The sequence below is a fragment of the Blennius ocellaris genome, assembly GCF_963422515.1.
Source record: "Blennius ocellaris genome assembly, chromosome: 4".
NCBI classification, from domain to species: domain Eukaryota; kingdom Metazoa; phylum Chordata; class Actinopteri; order Blenniiformes; family Blenniidae; genus Blennius; species Blennius ocellaris.
In genome coordinates this window covers 23669631-23693551 of record NC_137653.1, presented here as the reverse complement: position 1 = coordinate 23693551, position 23921 = coordinate 23669631, and the positions used below count along the sequence as shown (strand labels likewise).

Genomic DNA, 23921 nt, shown 5'->3' with positions numbered 1-23921 from the left:
ATATTTTTCTGACAGTTGATGTTATCAGGTTGGGTTGGTGTTTAAAGTCTCATAGAAAAGTTGGATAAGTCTTTGAGCATTTTGAAAGTTTGTCTACCAATATAACACAATAAAATGTGTCTTAACCTGAGAGTGAATCCCTTTACTATTGTTTTCATTATATAGTTGTTTTTCTGCTTAGGAAAATCTACTGTAGACCTACTCGATCCAAAGTTCTGAGCATGTTATAAGAGTTTTTAATGAGCTAAAGGGGTCCAAATATGACTTACATGTTTAATAACTAACAGAAGTCTTTGATTTTCTGATTGAAATAGTGGGCAAATTCAAGAAAGATGATGGCACATTATGAAGAGTCTGCTCACCGCTGGCTAACTTATCTTGAAAATGGAGGGAAACATCAGGCCTGACTTTCTGGCACAAGGAAAACCCATAAAGACAATCTCATTTTTCAAAAGTACTTTTGTCTTTTTTCAATTGTGAGTGATCTATCTACAAATTTTCTTTTACCTCATGTTCTTTGTTCATGAAATGCCACGAACTAATTAACGCCACAGATTTCACAGGATTGACTGAAATTTAGATAGCAAAATGCCAAGCTAATATCCAGCTTCATATTTAAGACGCATAGTAATTGTTAAAGGTCGAGCGTTTGAGAAATCACATTTAATGGCGGAATTTTCTATTCCAAACTATTTCGGCCTGTTTTAACTTTTTTCTCCTTAGAATGAATGAGAATCTACAGGTGGCCACAAAACACAGTATCGCACTCTGATGAACAGGGTTCAAAAGCTGATATCTCTAAGTAAATTTACATGAAAAGGGTTGAATTTCCGTTTTGCTGACACATCCCTCTAAATTGGGTGTCAAACACACTCAGGCCAATTTACCGGTAAAATGGAGGAATTATGACCTTTAAATTTAAAGTTATACATAATGAAAATATCTATATTTTCACAAAACCAAACAATTACTACAGAAATGTACTACTATCTCAACATAAAGCCAATTTTAGTGAAACTTTCTGGTGAACAAATACTGTGAAATGTCACAAAAACTTCAAACTCCTATAACTGTTGCATTATGTGTGTTTTTACAAACTCAACCTCACAACATGACTGAGGTTCACAGTAGTTTTCTGGCATTATTGGCAAAATCACTGATATCTTGGCTCGGGTCTCAGTTGTGTTGTGTTTTGTCCACTACTCTAAAGAAATGTATTTCGTTGAAATTTTCATAATTTGCTCTGTGGTTTGGCCAGATTAGGACCTCTTGAGGGGGACTTTGGCCCACGGGCCTTATGTTTGACACTATTGAAATCTTAAACTGGACATTTGAAGACAACTTTAGCTAAACTTCACAGTGTAGGTTATAACCACTGTATGAAATACCAGATATTAGCAACTACTGTGTGTAAAAGCCTGTAATGGAGTATATTTCTGGTCCCATATGTGATGCTGTAAATATTTTTTTTTTTGGGCTGTTACATTAAATACACAATGGTGCTTGGGATTTCAACTCTTCATCAGACCTAAATGCTCATAAAACAAGATGAAAAAATCTAAATAACATTTTCTTCTAAACAATCACAGGGACACTGGCGACTCTGGTGATATGTGACAATCTGTGAATATCCTTGTTACTTTGTCAGGTATAAAACGGCTGCAAAAAGAAAATAAGTTAATAGGCAAAAAAAAACCTTTATACACATCTTACATCATATTTCATGAACTCATCTCAAATATAAAAGGTCAGTAATATTTTTTCCAATTGAAAAATATCAACTCAAACTGCCCCCGACTCATCTGAGGCCTGCTGGACACGAGAGGCGAAGCTGCTTATGGCGGGGGGGCGTTATGGAGGGGGATGGGGGTACAAATAGGACTGCAGCTGAAGTAAAAAAAAAAAAAAAAAAAGAATAAACAAGCCCTCTAAATCTTTATGTAATAATTATTAAAAAAAAAAAAAAAAAGACACTCCGCACGTACAATATACACTATATATACACAGTATTTAGTCATGGTCATTCTGTTGCATGTCAACAGAGCTTTATAAATTGAAGGAATGGCAGTGTGCAGTTGGCAATGACGCATTACATTTCTTTTTTTTGTTTGTTGGTTTTTACATTTGACACAAAACTTGCACTCAAAATGGCGAATGTCTGTTTCTCTTTCATTTCTTCCTCCCAACAGGTTTAATGAAAACGGTGTCCGTTGTGACGGGGGGGGGGATCGGTGAGGTTGTTAGGTGGGTACTGGTAGTCCTCACGCCGGGGTCTGAACGGTGGCTTTGATCTCGGCGGACGCCCTCTTCTCCTTCCGCCCGGCGTACTCGCCGATGAAGGAGCCGTCCTCGTTGAACTGAGCGTCCTCGTCGCCGTAGTCCACCAGGCTGTCCCCGCTGTCCCCCGCTTTGATCTCCCTGCTCAGCGAGCGCTGGCTGCCCTTCAGTGGCTTCTCGTCGTTGTCACTGCGAGAGAGGGACACGGTGGATTTACAATCACCTCATTTCACTCATGGATTCACTCCGTGGCTTACTGGAGAGAAGGAGGAAGAGGAGGACGAAGAGGAGGGTGCTGCTATCACTGCCTCTACAGCCAGCCTCTGTGACTGGCATTAGCTTTTTACCTCTGGCTGACCAATGGAAATATAGAACACGGATCCACACGTGGAGGCTAAATTCGGAGCCGGGGGAATACGTGCATCAATGCATTTGACAAAGTGACAACTAGAAGACAAATGATGTATTAAGCTGGTGCTGGTGCTGATGCTCGGAGTGCACATGCTGTGGTGTTGCAGCTGTGGGACTATTACATAGGATGTACTATGTAATGTCCTGGTGATGGCTGACATGAGGAGCCAGTCATTCAGGAGCCGGCTGCTCAAACTAGCCAGTGGAAACGAGTAATTCGCGCAAGTTTAAAAGCACTGCATGTTTGTTTTTCTGATTAAAAAAACTCAAGTAAAAATGCATCTTGTATTTTCGCTTCAGAGAAATTTTGTGTTTACATGGCATTTTGAAAATGATGTCTGCTTACATGGAAATGGCAGACACACTGAAATCTATGTATTTTTATTGTTGGTTGTTTTTGTAATGAAACCGCACACACACACACACACACGCACAGGCACACACGTGTGTAAATGGACATAATTTTCAAAACGTTGCTGTGTAAATGCTCAATTTGTCTGAAACAAAAATGCAGTGCTGTATAAACGGGGTCAATGGTAATTGGAAATGCCACACACACTCGAATCTCTTGTTTGCTTGCAGTTTCCAGAAAACGAGTGCCGTTGTTGTGGAAAAAGCAGGCGGCTCCTGAATTGAAGGACAACAAGCTGCTTCTGGCTTCACCACATCAGCGTTTGTTGTGCTGTGCCGATCCCACTGATTGGAGGATTACACTGGGACTCCTACTGCGGTGGGCTGTTATGAATAGGACCACTGAAGATTAATGAAACGTGTCCAGATATCACTGCCCTGGAGATGAGCTGCTTTCAATTTACTGTGATTGGAATGAGCTTCCAGTCGTGAGACGTTTGTCTCCCTTTATGAAGCAGCGTCATTCACAGTGCAGCAACATGACAAGAAACCACAGTGTGTGGGGTGGGTGGGGGTGGGGAAGGGTGCTACTACTGCTCCAGGAATTAGGGTGGGAGTGGTGGGATGCCAACGCTGGTTGTCACATACTTCCCAGTTCCCCGCTCCATCACATGTCCTCAGCAGAAGGGGAGCGAGGCTCGGCGTGAACCTCGCGTGTGCTGAGTTGGCTTTTTCAAGTGAGAGAGGAGATGCAAAGACAGTTAAGTTCACAAAAGAGAGGCGGCGGAGTTGGTGGTGGTGGTGGGTTGGTGTGGGGGGTGGTTGGTGGCACCCGGAGGGTGATTGTTACCTGTATTCGCAAAATGTGTCGTCATTCATGCCCTGGGACTCCACGTCTGGGTGAAGGTCTTCTTTTTCTTTCACTGCAAGACAGAGAGAAGATATCAGCGATTTCCTTAAGAGGGGGAGATCAGTGTGTCTCCTGACTGCTAACACTGGGGGGACTATCCTTTATTCCCTGCTCTTACTCAATGTATGAAAAATCAATGCAAGTGTGGGAGGAGATTGCAAAAAAGTGGAAAGAAATGAAACATTTTTTGCACATAAATCTAATTTTAGGTTAGAATATAACAGTTTTTTTGTAGTCTGATACATATAGTATATTCAAACATATGGTCCTATATGTAGTGGAAGGGGGGGGTGTGAAAAAAAAAAAAGAGCAGGGCAAATGAAAGAAAGGCTTGTCAGAAGTGCGGGCGATAATGAGAACTTAATGAGGAAACAAAGGACAGAGCTGCGTGGCGCTCCTTTTTTTTTTTTTTTCTGCTGACGAGCGAAGCGATCACCGCCCAGACGACAACCTGATGGCCATTAGCCGTGAATAATAAAGCCGATAAGGGCTCCCGCGTCCCCGATAGGAGGAATAACATTGAGATACAAGAGAAGCTTGTGTCATCAGTCCCGTGTGCAGCCGCCTCATGTGCAGCATTTGCATTTTGTCGGGCTTTGTTTAGAGAGAGATGGAGAAGAAAAGAAAAGCCACCTCTCACAGTAATGCAACATTCAAATGTACAGTATGAATGCTAATTTGCGTATCAGTGCAGCTGCCCGTCTCATATAGACATTTGCATTAAAGTGGTTTCGAGGCCTCGAGTTAAAAAAAGAAAAAAAAAAAAACATATATCACCTGAGGTAACAGAGTAATGGCTTCTGGGATGATTGATCATTTCTTTCATCTCAACAAACAGCGAAATGGAAACATAATGAAGCTCAGAGCAGCAATTAGCATTCAAGGAAGTGTGAGTGTATGACATTTCGCATGTGTGTGTGCGCGTGTGTGTGTGTGTGTGTGTGTGTGTGTGTGTGTGTGTGTGTGTGTGTGTGTGTGTGTGTGTGTGTGTGTGTGTGTGTGTGTGTGTGTGTGTGTGTGTGTGTGTGTGTGTGTGTGTGTGTGTGTGTGTGTGTGTGTGTGTGTGTGTGTGTGTGTGAGCCCCAACCTGAATACTTTCCGCCCTTGTTCCTGTTGACGAAGCACGCGATGAGCACGATGAGCGTGAGCAGGGCGATGGCACACATCAGGCCGATGAACCAGCCCTGTGTGGAGATTCCTCCATGGACGCTGGGCAGACCTGCACACAACAGAACCCCGATGACTTTCACCCGGTCCGCCCTCTTCCCCCCCGTCAGCACGCCTGACTGAGCGTTCACATTGACGACAGGGGCCGATGGGAGGAGCGGGGTGGCGACAGGGGCGCCACTCGCCGATGGAGACGGTCCGGTATTAATATTAAACAGCTAATCCTCCTTGTCTAATTAATCAAGCAAGCAACGCTGTACAAATGTAATTTTCTCTGAGCGAGCCAAATTAAATCCCGGCGCAGGCGTCGAGGACCACACGCCGTGGCTCCAGTCACCGCTCAAGGACGCGGCAGGTGCACCGGGGCTGATTTTCAACAGGAGGTCAATTAGTTGTACAACCCCAATCCCTGAAAAAGGTGGGACATTGTGCAAAATAACTAATAAAGAGGAATAAAAACCACCGGGTAATGGTGCGTGGATCATTTACATCTGATCTCAGCTGAAAGTAGGACAAAGGCAACAGATCACTGGCTGGAGACTTTTGCTAACTTTTAAAAGCATGAGCGCATTCAGAGTTTTTAGGCCAGCAATACATTTTAAATAGGAGGGCACAGGAGCAAGAAGAATGGTGAAATCTTCATGATGCTCAAAAGAAAAAGAAAAAAAACAACAACACACTACCGGTAATCGACTTAGTCTTGAGACCAGGTTCAAGATCTTTTCAAGGTCTTTTTGATTTGGTCTCGGCCCCTTGAAGTCTCTGACTCTTAGTTTTCGTCTTGTCTTGGGATGTTCTGGTCTTGGTCTTGACCTTCTCTTGGCCCCCTTCAAGTCTTGTTTTTGACTTGGTCTCAGCCTCATAAAGTCTTGATCTTGTCTTGGTTTTGGTCATATTCCTCTTAAATCTTAAATTCTTGTTCTTGTCTTGGTCTCGGCTCCGTTTCAGCCAAATTAAAGTCTTTATGATCTCTGGTGACCTCTCACCTCATTTGATGATTTGATATTGATAATAAATCATCCCCCCTAACAGGAAGTAAGCTGCAAGATTGAAACTGACAGATCGAGCAGTTAAAATCATTGCGTGGGTGAAGGAATGCTTCTGAAAACAATATGATGTTGAGAAACATACAAATATTCTACTATGGTCCTGTAGTAAAAGCTGTTTCAAGTTGTTGGATGAAGTTGCATTTTCTTGCATTGTTATGTTCTCATTTTACCGTTACAACCCCTTTGAGGTCAAATTAGACTGTGTTTTCCAAACCTGTCACTCTGTAGACATCTGCTCATTTGAAACCTAAAAGAATTCCTCAAAAGTGCAAAATCTGCTCCCAAGGTTTGTTATATTAAAAAAAGAGTAGAACCATGAACCGGTGTCCCAAATCTTTAAAAAAATAGCCTGTATTGAATGATTCGCTCACCATTAAATGTCTCTCCCATTTACTTATCACACTATCTTGGCATCTCAGGCTTTTTCTTTGAGTTCTTCTGGTTTCCGCCTCACCTGTGGACTCGGTCTTGATAACGTCTTCGTATATGCTAGAATTATCGAGCCGGCTGTTAGGGATAAGGCGCACAGTGTACTCAGTCTCAGGATCGAGCCCGTCAATGAGGTAGAAAGTCTGAGAGGTGTTTATGGCATGTGATATCTTCCAGTGACCCTCACCTGTGCAGAGGGGCGAATGATCAGGTAATGAGTCAGTACTGATGACAACTGGGGCTGCACAATAGATCATTGTAATCACATTAGCAGAGTTAGAGAAAGAACACTGCCCAAAGACACAAGGAATATCAACAAAGTGTGAACAATAGATTGTTTAAAGTTCCTTAAGCCTTTAGTTTGTTCATAAATACTTTTGCATTCTTCTTTTCAGGCAAGTTGGTTTTTGAAATGTTTGAAAGGTTTTCGACGGTTTTCTTGCGTCTCCATAATGAACGTTGTCAAAGGATAACATTTTTAATAAAGACAGATGAACATCATCGAAACTTGTTAAAGCTATGTTTTACCAACCAACTTGCCTGGATATAAGAACGGAAAATACTTAGTAATTGTATTTTCTGCAAATCAGATTATCGCAAAATTTGATAGGATTACTGCATGTTTGCCTGATATTGTGCAGCCCGAATGAAAACACACTGCTACGTCACGCTAATGTGGGAAACGACTGAGGATTCACGTCACACAGGGTTCCTGATCCTAGGCTAACATACAGCTTTAAAGGGGCAAAGAAAGTTTATTAAAGCTTACGGTTGTTCATATATGCAATATAGAACTCTGCGTGCTCTCCTCCGGACACCCAGCTGATATTTGCAACGCTGTCGCTAACAGACGAGCTAACGGCTAACAGGCCCGGTGCTGAAGACGTGAGAGGGAGGAAGAGAGAGAAAGAGATGGTAAGAATAAGAGTTAGCAAAGGACAAAAGCAGAGTCTTTAGGAGTGTTGTCATGGCGTGATGAAGGATGCCCGCCTCTCAGTCGGCGTCGAGGAGGCGAGGGCACGCTTCTCCAACTCTATTGTGAGGAGGCATCAATTACGTGGGACAGAAGGGGACGCTGGGTCGCACTCGCGACAGCACGAGTGACAAGAGTAATGTGGATATGGAAATGGAACTGCAGGTGGAGTCTGTGAAGCTAAATGAATATCTACTAAGACCTTAAGGGACATTTAACACCAAAGACCTCTACATAATAGACATCTCACACCACAACACTTGGTTAGAAGTTGAAGCACAGCACAGATACAATTTTGGACAAGCCAAAACATCTGAAAAGCTTCATTTTTCATTAATTAATCTTTTCAATATGGAAGTCTCTCAACGTGATGATCTGAATGCCATCGCCACATCAAGTGCCACCATAAAAGTAATATTTTCAGTGAGTAACAGCAGCATTCGTGGCCCCTTGTCAATTTTTCATTTCTTTCCTGCTAAATTTCAAGCTATAAAAAAGCACTAAAAGCAACAAATCTTCACATTTGAGAAGCTGGAGACGAATAATGAGCCTCATGCAGCAACATATTTTCAAGTTTCTGTTATTTTTTCTCTCTCTCTGTTGAACGCAAACATAAGTGAAGTCAACTTTAGATGCACAAAACGTGCTTTTCCCCCGTTGTGTTGAATGATGAATCCCACTTGAGGGAAAATTGGAGCCACGTTAGGTAACACTCTGAAGTTTGATACAAAGTTAAGTGTTGAGAACATGTACAAGCTTAAAAAAGAGAAATGTCACCAAACTGAGTGCAGGTCAATTAAGTTGAGTGGAAATGTGATTTCCAGAGCTTTAGCGATATTAGAGTGAAAATTATGTGTTGCCTGTGAACGTTTGTCCGAAATGCACAGTTCTTAAATGTGGACCAATAATACACACACACACACACACGCACACGCACACGCACACACACACAATATATAGTATATATTGAAAACCATTATTTTTTATTACAATTATGTTTTATATCTACAACTTAGAAAGGTAGACATTTTACTTTTAGCATTTGTAACCATTTGAGCTATTTTGACTTTTTCCGATAGGCTCAGCTGTTTTAGCTATTCAGCCATTTTAGCTATATTAGATAGGGTTGTATCTATTTATTTCTATTTGTTGATGGTCCAATGGTTTAACTTGTTTTAGCTATTTTAGGGAGTTTAGTTATTTTAGTTCTATTATCCACTTTTCTTACATTTTCTTATTTGAACCTTTTTAATGGTTTAAGTTATTTTTGCGATTGTAGCTATACTATACCTATTTTTAAATTTGTTTCTTTTTTGACCTTTTCTAATGGTTTAATTAATTGTTTTGTCTATAATTTCAGCTACTCTTGGTGACTTGACTGTTATAGCTTGTATACAGCAATTCTCGCCACTTAAGCAATTTTAACCATCGTCACGTTCGCTGCTTGAAGCACATGTATTTTATTCCCACTGCAGCTATTTGGATTGTAATTATAACTTCTATAAAGTACTACAGAAATAAAGATACACCAATCAATATATATGCTAAAAAAATATGACTACTTTGATCATTCTAAATTTATGAACGACCTGGACTAAGATTAGCATTAGCAAATAATATATATTTTGTTGTTTCCTCTTTAGAAGAAGATATGCATAATTATCATGTGATGCATCTTTTGAAATTCAAAGCATTGGAGGCGACAGGAGCTCCTCCTGTGGTGACTGATGTGCATCATTAGCATGGGGAACGTGCGACTTTGACGGCAGCTGCCACCGTCGGTCAACAAAGCCAGCAGCCACTTCATCTCGCCGCAGCAAACATGCAAATCTTCTGCTGGTTCTCCAGCTCAGGTGCATTGTTTGCTCAGGTGATGATTTTGGCGCAAGGACACCCTGTGTGCACGCCGTCCATTCCGACCTGCTGCTGGTGACACTCGGCGGCTAATGTTGATGGATTAGTCCACAACTACGGTCATTGTAGTAATGTTGACTTCCACATTACGCAGGCTTATAGAACAACAACAAACTGGCTATTTTCAGTGTGTGTGTGTGTGTGTGTGTGTGTGTGTGTGTGTCTGTGTATTTTGCTTATTATTTTTCTCCCAGCCCCCCCTCGGTTTGCAAGTAAATGCTGCAAGACGATGCTGGAAGACACGCCTTCAAGTCATGAGGCTTTTTTTTTCTTCTCGGTTTTCATAAAGAGAGGCTTGAACATATTCTGATAAAGGAGCTTTCAACAGCTTCCACTTATCCACTTATCTCAATGTTCTGTAAATATCACGCTCCCGACGTGATCCCACACCTCCGAGGCAATGCGAGGACGTTTCTCCTTGCAGATTTTCTCCTGGTTCAGATGCCCGAGGACGAGCTTTCTCAGCCATGCTACTGTTTACCCGGCTGAAGATTACGTGGAAATGTCAGGTGGCTGTTGGGTCGATAATCTGCTGTGTGAACAGGGGAGGGGAGGGGCCCAACAGATCAATCACTCCCAATTAGACACATTTGTCCCGTTCAAGTGACTGCAGTCCACAGCCACACCGTCGGATCGAGGGTATGGATCTGGGTAATCTAGATTTCCCAGCGGTGCGGCAGGGAAATGAAACCCGGCTAACGTTAGCACGCAGCCGCTCCTTCACATTACAAGCCTCTTGGCTTTAATTTGACCCTCCGTGTGTGTGTGTGTGTGTGTGTGTGTGTGTGTGTGTGTGTGTGTGGTGAGAGAATGTGCGGCAGCTCTACCTATTGAGGAATGAGTGGGTTTGGTCACAGGGGACTTTCGAGTGCTTGGAGGTGAGGGGGAAGCTGACTTGCCTGAAAAGAAAAGACAGACCTTGTGGTTATCATCTGAGGGGGAGAGCTTGAAGAGGAGGAGGGGGGGAATGCTACGTGTTACTGTTAGCATACATGCTACAGTCAGCGAAGGTCCCTGTTTACACGACAATGTTTCAAGTAAATAAAATGCATAGTTTTGCGAGTTTGTTTCAGAAAAGTTTCATGTTTACCCGGCAACATTTTATCCATTTACACAGAAAGACTGAAAAACGATGACGTTTGGTTGCTTTTGTATTGAAGATAATGAATAATCAACCAGCAACCAATATTATATTACGACTGTCAACTATCAAACTACCAAGTCCCAGGAGTAGATGGACTGAGAGTTATGACACTCTGGAGGAAACGTAGTCGTTATTGTCCGTCTACTCACGCTTGTGCAGCATTTCTGCTGTCTACGCGGAGCGGTAGCCTTTTCAAAAATGTTTGCATTTTCAGTTGCTCCAAGGAACATTTTCGTGTAAACCGACACCTGAAATGCAACAAAAGTTTTGCGTTTTCACTTGAAGCCAGTGTTGTTCAAATGGGGTCTAAGAGTTAGTGTGTACAGTGATCTACGATTGAAAAACTATTGGACATATCTGTTGAAGACCAAAGCAATGTTTAAACATGTTTTAAAAACCAACTTGCCTGAAAAGAAGAAAGCTAAATTCATATGAAAATCAACCCTTTCAGGTTTGGTTAAAGTCAAGGTCAGATGTGGGTTTGGAATCAAAAAAATAAATCTACGTTCTTTGTGAATCGTCAGTGCGAAAGTAAAAAAAAAAGAAGAAAAAAAAGCTGGTTGCACGGCGTCTGATGCTCTCTCCTCTGTTTGGCTCCTAAAGCATCATTTATCATCTCAGCTTGAGTTCGACACGTCTACTGTTGCTACGATAAAAGTCAATATTCGTTTACGGTCGCTAATGAGCCAAGATTAATATGAATTTATAATTAGGCTACTCATTATTATTGCTATCAGTGAGGAAGCCACAAACTTTATCCAAGCAGAAGTTGACATTTTTCTAATGAGAGTAGGCGTCAGGGAGGGCAAACTGCAACGGGGGTCGATTATCTGCAGAGGAGCTGCAAAATTCACAATATCAGATGACTATTTACTTTTTGAGGCCTCTACACCTGTCCAGGTTTCTAAGCGAAGCTCTAATGCATGCAACCACTAACTACCATGGTGACTCTTCCTTTTACAGTATTTCATATACGCTTGTTCAATAATGTACCAAGCGGGTACCAACTGACCAAACAAGTGTAATATAAAGGTGTGCTGTCATTTTAGGATTTGACCTGATGTCAATGTCAAAATTAGTTTAGATGAGATGAATTGATCGATCCCCTTGGTGAAAACTAATACTTCTAATTATCGAAAAATCCCTAAATTGTACTTCAGCTATATTTACCATTGTTTTTCTGATAAATACCACCTTCAGTGTAAGTCAGGGGTGTCATGCACATTTTGGTTCATACACGGCACAATTTCCCTGAGTGGGACTGACCAGTAAAATGGTGCTATAATAACCTTCAAATCTAAACTTTCAAGGATTATTTTTGTTATATAATTCTAAATCAATTTGACACACCTGGTTAGCGCTTTTACAGAGGAGTTGATGTTGTGAATGTTTTTATGTAATTTCTTGACAATGTTAATGAGAGGTGCACATTACTCGGGTATTTATGGGCATTATACTAATGGAAATGCACAATTGATGCAATTGATGTTTTACTTCTGTAATTTTGCACTTTTTACTGAAAACTAATGCAAAACATTGAAATACATTGTTACTTAATTCATTCATTGATTCATCCCCTCATAGTTCCAAGTATTGTAAGGTTTCCATTGTCGTTTCATGTCCATAATACATGTTTCCCAATTTAATTGTTTGTAGACTATTGATTCACCCAGCATTCATCCACAATTATATGGAATTGGCTTCAAAACAAAGTGGTATCGACTGAGAGATAACACAGTGCTGCTTGACCTAAATGTTAACAATTTATTTTTTAAGTATCAGCATTTCTTAAACTTTAATCATATACTGTATGTTACATTTTTTTTGTATATTTTTCACTCCTTGCAGTAGTCCAAATTACCTACATTTATTTATTTTCCCTATATAAAGCTACTTGTTTTTAGTAGAAACATACAGTGAATTCACTGCGAAAGAAAGTACAACTACTATAATTAGATGTAATTAGTTTAGTTCAATTCTAACACACTTTATCACAAATCTGTTGAAGTTGTGTACAGTTCATGTCTGTACTATCCAATTCCTGCGTGCTTAGAGTTAAATTACACTGAGATTCAAACACCTTCTTCAGGGAACCTTTTTCTTGTATTTAAAAGAGATGAATAAATCCAATCAGTGAGTCAGGTGTGTTTCTATGGCATCGCAAGGGTTTTAATGCCATCTTTTGAAACAAATTCTGTCTTTCCTGTGCATTAAACCCCACGCTGTGTCTCAAATTGAACACTTATACACCTCCACTTGGAACTCGGAGTGTGTAAGTGGCGTCATGCTGTCCAGTGAGCTGATTATCCTCATGAGGTCTCAGAGATGAGCGTGACGTGACGGACAATCCCTGAACTCAACGGTCGCCGTCTCAGCTCTGGAAAATCTGCTGGCGGACATGTGAATGTTAATTAGAAATAATTGTAAGGTAATGCTGGAGTCCAACACTCATGACATTGCCTCTGATGTATCCTAGGTATTGTATTAATATTCTAATTTGAAATTTAAATGTGTACACCTTTGTATTAATGTTGATTTTTTTTAGACATTGCAACCATGAAATATTTGATTCTTTCCTCACGACATACAGTATACGGATTTGTTTATTTAGTTTATTGAGTCTTTCTGGCAATTTTGTGAATCACTAAAATCTACTAGTTTAATTAAAATCATCTGCTTTTGGGCATCTTCTATGCATCAATCCTGAGCAACAGCTGTTTAAAAGTCAAAAGAAAAGACAGCCGCAGGGCCTCAATGCCAATTAGGTTTCAACCTAAAGGAAGTTCATCATATTCACTTTAGAATAAAACATTTTTTTATGTTGTTTTCTGAAGTGTTTAATTACAAATCCATCTGGACTAATCAGTCAATATTTGTTTTAAAAATAAAATCATTTTTTCCCTTCTTTTTCTTTATAGCGTTGATGCATTATACTTGTACAAATAGCCTTTCAAATGACAGCAGAAGTTCTCACTTGCTTGGATCGGCCCAGAGTTGGTGATCTGGTTGATGCTGATCTCCTAAAAGAAGTCAACTGGAAGTTGAAGTGCCGATTTACGGTTTCCCGTCAAATGAATAAATAAATTAAACGTGATCTTCATCTGGTGATAATCTCACGATGAAGTCAAAATATCCTTCACAGAATGAAAGATCAGATATCAGGATACGTAAGATGATGTAAACAACAAAAAATGTAATTGTTTTTTAACAATTTTCTGTCAGTGCTTTCTATCTAATGTGTTTCCTGTTAAATTTTCAAGGTTGTTCTGTCTCTGGTTTCAGGCTCCTTGACTTCCCTTCTTTGTGTCCGGTTGCCTCGACCTGTTTCTCCTGTGTGATTGTCTGCGCTTGGTGGCTGCACTATAAGTTGGGCTTCAGCTCAGTCTCTTTTGCGTTTCCCTCCCATGTCTATGGGACGTTTTTGACCCTGATAGCTGCTTTTCTGTGTTTTCCCTGGGTTCCTCTGTTCCTTGGCTTAGTCAATAAAAGGAGTGCTTGTGTCACCACCGCCTCTGTCCAGCATTCTGAGTCCTCTCATTCGTGACAGTTTCCTATCATGAATTGTGTTGGGGAGAAAAAAAAAGGAAAGAGCAGCACTTGGATCAAGGAGATACTTGGGTTTCCTTTACTTTTTCCCTTTACTTTCCAACATAGTTTTTAATTTGCTGTCGTGTTCTTGTTCTTATCACGTCTTGAGCAACCAGAGGTTCTTGGTAGATTTTTCATTTTTCATAAAAAATGCTCGAATACACCATAGTTTACTTCCCACTTCGGGAAGTGTTTTGATGATTTTGTCAATCTTTCGTACTGTAAACATAATTAACAAGAGAAATAAATGTTAACGAAGTTAAATAGGGTGTATTAATCTTTGTAGACAGTTAGGGAGTAAACTGAAACCTCACCATTAAAGTCATTATAGTTTAGTGACTTCGGAGAAATTTGCTAAATGTAAATATAATTTGGACAACGGTTGAGTTTTCAAAAAAAAAAAAAAATTAAATTGAAAGTTTCTGTTCTATTGACTTAAACAAAGTCATACATTGTGTTTTACCACTAAAAAAAGTGGAGAACACTGCCCCCGAGTGGATGATGCAGGTAACTGTTGTTAGTTTTCTTCTGACGTAGCAAACACATTTGAATTCTGGGGCAGCGTACGGCATAAACCATACATATAAGTAAAATAGTGCCATAACCATATACATTTAAACTTCATAGTTTTTTGTTGTTGCATCACAGAGTGTACATGATGAATACATGTTCAATATTTTTACAAAGCCAAACAATTCCAAGAGAAAATTGCTAGAATACTAACACAAACACAATTCTAACGATAGCTTCTCGTACAAAATACTGTGAAATGTCCCAAAACAATTCTCCTATATAAGCTGCATTATGCATGTTTTTACAAACCCACCCTGACTGCATGGCTGCGACACTAATGCCAGTTTGCTATCCTTCATCAACACTGACAACCCAATGTTGTGCTGTGTTTACTCCTCTTAAGAAATCTGTTGAAAAAACCCCCTATGTTTTCTTTGAAACTTTTCCAATGTGCTTGGTGGTTTGGCCGAATTGGAGCTTCTTGCGTGCCGATTTTGGCCCACGAGCCTTACGTTTGACACCCCTGTTCGAGAAACAGCTGATTTTCTCTGAGTATGTAATAATGCTGTTGGGTGTTTGATTGAGTCTGCGGAATAAAAATAAGACCCACTGTATCTCCCTGCTTACAGCACCGTAATGAATAAAATTGCAACGTTCATAACGTGACATTCATCAGCAGATTCTTCACAGATACCAAAAGAAACACAATTCTGAAGTACACAGAATTTAATTTAGTTGGAAATAGATGGCATTTTTACACACTGCTCTGTATCCATTTATTGAGCACTCAGTAATCAGTGGACTCTAAAAGGAGAGGCTACTTCAAGTAATTCTCATGTATCAGTATGAGTGTGTTGCTGCGACATGCGGACACACACACTCTGCAGAAACAGATATCACATACTGAGGCCAACAGAAGAAAGAAAGAAAGAAAGAAAGAAAGAAAGAAAGAAAGAAAGAAAGAAAGAAAGAAAGAAAGAAAGAAAGAAAGAAAGAAAGAAAGAAAGAAAGAAAGAAAGAAAGAAAGAAAGAAAGAAAGAAAGAAAGAAAGAAAGAAAGAAAGAAAGAAAGAAAGAAAGAAAGAAAGAAAGAACTAGGCAGAGGGGACAAACAATGCATGGCGAAGCAGATGAAAGCAGTTGCACATTTCCAAACATGATCAGAAGTAAGCCTTGAGTGTGAGGACCATTAAGAGTACCAACACCGACATGGTGATAGCGGAGTTACCACAAATAGCTTTCCAGCTCGCATCTCCACTTTCCAATTCAACACATAAGGAATGAGTCATTCTGCCTGTAATAATTTCCTACCACTTCCTCCAGAATGCAAATAAACAACCTCTAAGAGTCAATTAAGTTTCTTTCTGTGGTCGTGAGGCCGCCTGCAGTAAACACTGAGTAATCTCCCACATATTCAGCACCTGCAGTATGTTCCAGCATTAACATTAAAGCGGGGCTGACATTATGCTGTGACATCTTATATATAGGTTATATAGAAGTACATGTGAGTTAAAAAAGTACCTCTCGAGTCAATTATCAGCGACTTATGTCTACAAACACAGGAAAACCATACACATTACCACAGGGCTCAACACTCACACTCAGGGACATTAAACTGCCTATTTCCTGATATTGTGCATCCAGTGTAACAAATGTAATGCTGTAATGTGAAGGCTGGGAAACTTCGGAAAGAATTAAACATGTGGAGGACAAAAAAAGCTGAATTAATGGCATGAAATTCAAACCCAGAATTTGAACTTAAATAAACAAGTGACATTTTTAGTAGATCATTTCTTTTCTTGTGAGGACACTTGTTTTCTTGTTTTTATGATTTTACTTTATGCTTTACCACGCCTGGTACAGGCAAGATGTCAAATGTCATAAATAAAATTGCAATCCACCCATGTAAATAATTTTAGAGCACAAAAGATGAAAAAGTGTTATCGATATGTAAAGAAATAGTTAATTTTGAAAAAAAATTTGCTCCCAAAATTGGTTATTTCTTTGCATAAACTTGGAGAAACCTAATAAAAAACTTAAACCTCAATTTCAAGAAATAGTTTTTTTATATTTTTTGTATAAATAATAATGCTAATTGGATTTACTCATGTTCTGTATTTGGGAAGTATTCTGGTCTCAGCTAATAATGTTGAGCTGTTTTAAACCAAAAGTAAACCGGTCGCCTGCAGCAACATCAATTAGCTTGAAAAAAAACCCCCAACACTTTATCATTCATTGATACCAGAAACTTCTCATTTTCCCAGGTGGATTTCCAAGTTTGACAACCTTTTTGCCACTCCCAAGTTCTCAGGTACTCAAGAAAGCACAATTACTATACGTTAATATCACTACTCATTGAATGCCTCTTCTCAAAATAACTTCTTTTCAACCAAGTTGCTAAATAAAGTGTAACAACTATTTACTGTGATAAGATAAACACATGTTGACCTATAATTACAATAAAAAAAGTATGAACAGCAATCTTATACTGAAATAATGAGCCCAATTGGAAGTATCAATAACTCCGTGTTGACCCAGATGTCAGTCACTTGCACAGCCGGCTCAAATCACGGACACATGACTCAATTTCGAGGCCGTCTGAAGAACGACGCGGCGTGCAGTCCACGGCAAATGATATGTAATCAAAAAGAAGAGATTACACGCTCGGAGCCGGCTCATTATGATGACTTACCCAGCCCGGTCTCTTTCATGATTACACAATGCAGTCTGAAAAGCTTCACTTTCCCCTCCTGCTCAAAGCAATTTTCTTTCTCAGCTGATTGTTTCATAGCCCGCGCTCTCCGTCCAATCAATAACAGCTTGCTCTTTCATGACAGTGACAAATGAAAACCTCCACTGCGGCCGCATGAAATTGTTTATCCACAAAAATTACTTGCATGGAGATATGAAAAACTTGTTCGGGCATACGTTGTGTTTTGCCAGTTTAATGCGGTTCTGAAAGACTTTTTTTTTTTTTTTTTGGTCACCCACTCGACCTCGAATGGGGATGTGCCGGTACTCACTAGTTTCCAGTGTCGTGGTGCATTCCTCGCTGACGACGGGCCCGCAGCCCACGGTGGTGCAGGAGCGCAGGTACAGCTTGTATCTGCTCACAGGCTCCAGCTCTCGCAGGATCCACTTGGTGGTGTCGGGCTTGCTGATGTCCACCGTCTGCAAAGGGCCCACTTCCTCCGTGTCGTTGACTAGATGGTTTTTGAATAGAGAAGGATTAGTTGGAAGGCGGCAACAACCAAGTGAGATTTTCTGTGGGATGTTCTGGTCTCGGCGTAGAAGCTTTATGGATCGCACACCGATCAGAACAACAGGAAGTCCCCACTGCAACACTGCATTAACAATATGGAGATGTTACATTATGGAGCTGGATTTAACAACTGTATTGAAAAATTGTTTGGACTGCACTGTATAATTCTGGAGGGTCGTTTCATAACAAAGCACCTGTGACTTAAACAGAGCTAAGGTTCCCACCTCCAACCCCCAACCAACCCCCTCTGAAAATTGACCTCAGAGCAGTCTGGCTTTATTACCTCAAAGTATCAAAGAAAATGAAAAAAAGTTACCCGTTTAGATGATGTTTCAAATGAAAGCACGTTTGTTTTGTAAAAGTTTCACATTTACACTGCAACATTTTGAAAATGATGAAAATAATGTCGTTAGCATAGAACCACACACGCATGCTCACGTTTATATGCTGTAAACGTTAACAACGGTGAGCACATGGTGAAGGGGTCAAAGTTTGAGAGCTACTGTAGGATATGTTGAGTTATATAGATTGTACCTTGCAACCACAGAGCTTTTATGACACAAACACATAAAAGCAGGGAAAAATACTTATACTTATCTACCATGTGACAACGTCTTTTCAATACCGGCATTACATTGACATGTTATTCTCCCGTGGTTGAACTTGTTCATGATTTTTTTCTGTACAGATAATGCCACGTCATGTCATAGTTTGAGATTGTCTTCCTAAATGACCTGTCCTTACTTTGTAGTGTCCTCACCGGCGAGGAGAGGTGAATGGCGAGGCCGCGACCCCCTCAGATTAAACATCAGTCCCTGAAGTGGAAGAGTACGCACTCTCCAACGGAAGTTGGGAGGGCAAACTAGAGCATGTTCATCGATTTTTCCCCCGTCATTCACGGGGTTGTGCACCCTGAATTTGTCCCCGAAGGCGAGCTGTACGAGAAGGTCCTGAGAGCGTCTTGAGGCAGAATGATTAAACTCTCATGTCGCGGCACGTGGCCACTCCATCAAAACAATACACAACATACAAGGGTTCCCTCCTGGCCAACACTCCTGTGCCTTCCTCCTGTTTCTCAGCTGGAGTTCAGGCTGACGTGTCACTGTCCTACACGAGGGAGAGGAGATCCAGCACACGCTGCAGATGGTGCTCGACTTGATTGAAGATGGGGACTGACAATAGTCACATGGCTGCACAAGGTAATTGCTTTGTGGGAGCCACCCAAATTCAAATCACGTCGTGTCTTTACTTCCAATTGGCACAGTCACGCAAAGTGTAGGCTTTCAAGTCAAAAGCTATAAAAGCTTTCTTACATTTTCTCATTTTCTTTTCCAAATGCTATTGTACCTTCAGCTAAGCACAGCCACTGTGTAATCACAGTCGAGAAGATGTGAACAAGTCATTCACTTAATTTTCAACTCCCATAATTTGTACCTTTACCGTCTCCTTTTGTTCCCCTAAGAACCGATGGGAAAATGTACAGAAAGTACATCTCGTGACTGAATTTGTGTTTCTGATACAATGATTTTAAAGATTAAAAGGAGTGATTGGACTAGATTTTTTTTTTTTAAAGGAAAAGAAAAGAAAATCAACCTAAATAATTAAAGGATGTGTAATAATCAATTGTAGGAATTTACACTTGAAATCTGATCTCAATGTTTGACACAAAAGGCATACTTGTTGAAGTAAATCTCATTTTGGAAGACGACTGAATCAACAAGTAGTCTTACATGTGTTTATCCAGCAAAATGTATAGTTTTTAACATTTACTATATTAGGATTAGGTGATACAAAAGCACACAATGCTTATCAGGACTTCCTATATCGTTCCAACTGTTTTTTTGAAAACTGAAACTGCATTTTTCACAAGTGGGTTTGTATTGGTGTGTCTGGTACATTGGTATTATAGCATCCACCAGCAAAATGTTGCTTTATCTGAATAAACAAACTGTTACGGACAGCTATAACCACGGAGAAACAAAACAAGGCTGCCTAGAGGCTGACTCTCAATGCGTTTGGAGGCTAAAAGGAACTTTACCAGGTGCACTGACAAAAGTTCAATGTTGGACTGTTAAAAACACATATTTTCCTGTAATTAGCTAAACAAAATGAATGCACTAAATTCCCACCTGCAATTACAAGTCATTTCAGGCACACATGTAGCAGTCGTGCTCAACTTTATGCCGACGATTCTCTCATTTATACAAGCAAACACAGTCTTGCTCAAATTCAAATTTCTCTTCAATGTGATCACAATGTTTGTCAAAACTGGCTCTTACAGACTAAACTACTACCTAAAAAAATCTAAATCCTACATAATGATACTTTGTTGCAAAACTCAAATATAATTCAGTCTTTTTCAGAAAAACATGCAAGAACGAGGCTTCAAGGTAAGTTTGGTAATTCTATTGAAACTCAAATACACTATACAAATTCCAATCTTTACCCAACTTTCACCTCAGTAAGCTGGGCACTGAAATGTTACCATCATGTTTTATGTAATTGAAACTTGCCTTGTTTAACTTTACACTGCATGTAGGACTTGCCCATTCAGCCTTTGTCATTCTTTTCTGCACAATGATGAATGAACTTAAACTGACAATCCAGACCTCATCATTAAGTGTTTTGATTTCAATCGTCATGTGGAACTATAAATGTAGTCACTCATATTACATACATTTCCCTTTGTAGTGAAATCAAACATGCTCTGTGCCTATACAGAGAGATTAATCACTCTTGTTACCAACTTGGCTGTCAGTATTAATAGCCATTACTCATTAATCTTGCTATTTAAGTCTTTCTCTCTTCTATTAATTTGTCCTTTTTACTTTAAGACTCAATGAGGTTAGTCCAATAATGCAACTTTAAAAGCACACTGGCTTCTCCAGGTATGGAGGCCTTACCAATAATAGTTATTCCATCCATATTCCCACATTCTCCATCCAACTTTTATTCTCATGTAACCCACACGGTTGCTAAACCCAATATACCTGTGGGTGTAATTCCTTGGTTGACCAGAGGGGGAGAACTCATCCTGTATGGATGAAATGCAGAGTTATTCTATTACTTCCTCTTCTGGGTGAAGATGTTAACACATAGAACGAGCGAGAAACCACCTGGAACTGAATGTTGGGTTTTATACAGTGCCCGAGGAGCTGTTTTTATCTTACAAGCCTCGCATTTGAAACTCTGACATGCGTGGAGAGATTTAAATATGAATGGTAGGTTCAGTGGTGAGTCAGCTGAAGAGACGATGATGACTGAGTCAGATCCAGCCACACCATGGTTCCGAGATGTTTCAAAGGATCAACACTTCAATCCCCTCAACGAATCCCCCAAAAAATCACAAGATTAGCTAAAAAATTTACACCAGTAGTGTTAGATCTCCTTTGAAAGACGCACACCCACTACAGTTCTACTTTCATTAGTGCACTTTGAAGGAACAGGAGCTGGAAGAAAAAAAGAAGAATTTTTTTTTTTTTTATTGAGCATTTTTTGGGCATCCAATAACTGACCTGACCTTGTGCCTATTGACTACCACCATTGAGTTATAGTGCTAAGGCGCTACACGTGCTTTATCCAAACTACGTTTGCAGAGAGCTCGAACTGAAGCGAGGTGGTTTGAAGGGCAGAACACACCACTGACAGGCTGACAATCTCTGACAATGGTTAACAAAGTGCACACGGGTCTTTACACGACATTGTTTCAACTCAAAACGCATCATCTTCAGTGTTTTTGTTTCTGAAAAGTTTTGTGCTTACGTGGCAATGTTTTGAAACATTATGTCCATTTTCACAGGAAGAGCAGAACTGCTGAAAAGGTGCAGTTTTCATGTGAGCCACTTTGTAATGAAACCGCACACACATGCGTGCAGAGAACAATGCGCTATAAACATAGATAATGGATATTCATGTGGACAGACAACAAAGTTGTGTTGCTATTACAGTAACTCTAAACTCTAAAACCAACAAATCCCAGGAGAATCTGGACTGGGAGTCATGACACTGGAGGAAAACATTTGTTATTGTCCATTTTGTCGTATGTGTGCAGAAGAACCTGGTGCACATCTGCTGTAGCAGCGTTTAAGAAAACTTGCGTTTCGCTCCATCTACCGTTCATCTGAGCATTTTTGAAAAGATGTGTTTTTCCCCATTTCCAGGGAGCATTTTCAAGAAGTTGTGGGTTTCTATGTTTCGATGGACATGGAGGCGGAGCACTATCACAAAGTGCCACCTCGGTATCTTTCTATCGCTCTATAATATCTAACATTGTTATTACTGTCCCTCTATTTGCACATGTGCAGAAGAACTATTTAGTATGTGCATGGCGAGCAACGTTTCCACCATCTACACAGAGACAGAGCCCAGCGTCTCCACAAAGTTGTGTTTTCCCGTATATGCACACAACAGGGTTACAGTGTTTTTAAAAAGCTCCACTTTGGGAGCTGTTTTCATAGAGTTGCATTTTCAGCAGCACCGATCCGTGTCGTTGTGTACGCAGACACCCAGAACATATCAAAAGGTTTAGATTTTCACTTAAAAACATTGTGTGGGTCACAATCACCCGAATACACATTCACATCAATGAACCAGATAAACCCTGACAACCCACCACAACAAAAGCAAAACAGCAACTAGCCATTCCAGAAGAACAAATGCTACAGCGATCCTCCTGTGCTGGTATATTTTCAATGGTACACTTTTACTCTCTAAAAAAGTTGTGATTGTTGCCAGTGGCTGGCTGGGCCGACATGCTGGGATCTTTGTCTAATTTTGGAGGAAAACAAACTCTCCAGTCATTGGCCTTTCCAAATATTCCTGGCTGACAATCACAAGACATTTCAACAATGCCAAAGAAAGTAAATGTCACTTGTCAATTTTGCTTCCCTTTTTTGGGCTTTACACAGAAAAAACAAAAAAACAAAAAAACAAAAAAAAAACCAAGAACAACTTGTCACTGATTTTTTCCCCCCCATTTACTGGCTTAATGGGTGCCTGTTTAAAATATTATTTCCATTTAACAAGGGAGCAGATTATGTCCCGCTCATTTACATGTGGAATTTATTTGTGTTCCCGGTGTCTGCAATCTGTCTGCACCGTGACGGGATCTAATTTCTCACAACGTAAAGTAGCGCAGTGGGTAGCGAGGTGGCATTTATGTTGTTTGTAACAAAAACAAACACAGCAGGTGGCGAGGTGACCTTTGCTGTGAAAGAGGTCCTACGTCTCTCTGGTAGGAGGCAGCAGAAACAATGACAAGAAAGTATTGGTCTGCTTCTCTTGTGGCCCGGACACCACCCGCTGATATCACACATCCATTTTTTTTTAAGTTATTTTTTTCCTTGAGTTTTGTTGTGTTCAGTTTGGGATAAGTTTTGTCAGTACAGAGAAGAGGCTTCCGCCCGTAGGAGGTATTACTTTCTCGCTCCTCTGAAAACATCGGAGAGTGACAGCTGGTGTGCATGATCTTATAGGATGAACTGGCTCTGAGGCTGCAGAATTTGGCGCTTCCCCTCACGACTGACAATAATATTTCCAAATGTCCAACAGCCTGGCGGGCCAAATTTAGCTGGCCTCGCGCAGCGTGAGACGGCGCCGAGACACTCCAGAACTGGAGTCTGAGTGTGACCCAACAGGGAAACGGAAGCCAAGGTCATTTTCACCACGTACTCGAGTCGATATTTCAATTCAGGGTGGCACGAACTTCCCTCGAACAGTTTTACAAGTTGAAAAACGTGCCTCATGCGATCTGTTTGTCTTCATTGTTTCTCTTAAAATGTGATTTAGAGTCGCTGCGATTACAAAGGACAACACGTTTGCCCATTTTAACATTCAACAGCAGTTAAAATGTCATAAATAAAGTATTTTTTTTTACCCTAAACTTGGATAACTTTATATAAACAAGCTTTAAAAGATCTACATTGTTTCATAGTT

The 23921-nt window shown here is 40.3% G+C and overlaps 1 protein-coding gene across 1 annotated transcript in view; it reads right to left on the bottom strand.

The window, feature by feature from the left end:
* Positions 1–1901: 1901 nt before the first annotated feature.
* Positions 1902–23921, bottom strand: part of chl1b (cell adhesion molecule L1-like b) — a gene marked incomplete at its 5' end in the record, with an annotated part of 47769 nt that continues 25749 nt past the window's right edge. Inside the window, 7 exons of the mRNA XM_080494462.1 lie at positions 1902–2466; positions 3890–3962; positions 5037–5168; positions 6620–6781; positions 7364–7471; positions 10309–10380; positions 17713–17928. Coding sequence (XP_080350588.1) covers positions 2262–2466; positions 3890–3962; positions 5037–5168; positions 6620–6781; positions 7364–7471; positions 10309–10380; positions 17713–17928 — 968 coding nt within the window. The 3' untranslated portion in view covers positions 1902–2261. The remainder of the gene's footprint in view (positions 2467–3889; positions 3963–5036; positions 5169–6619; positions 6782–7363; positions 7472–10308; positions 10381–17712; positions 17929–23921) is intronic.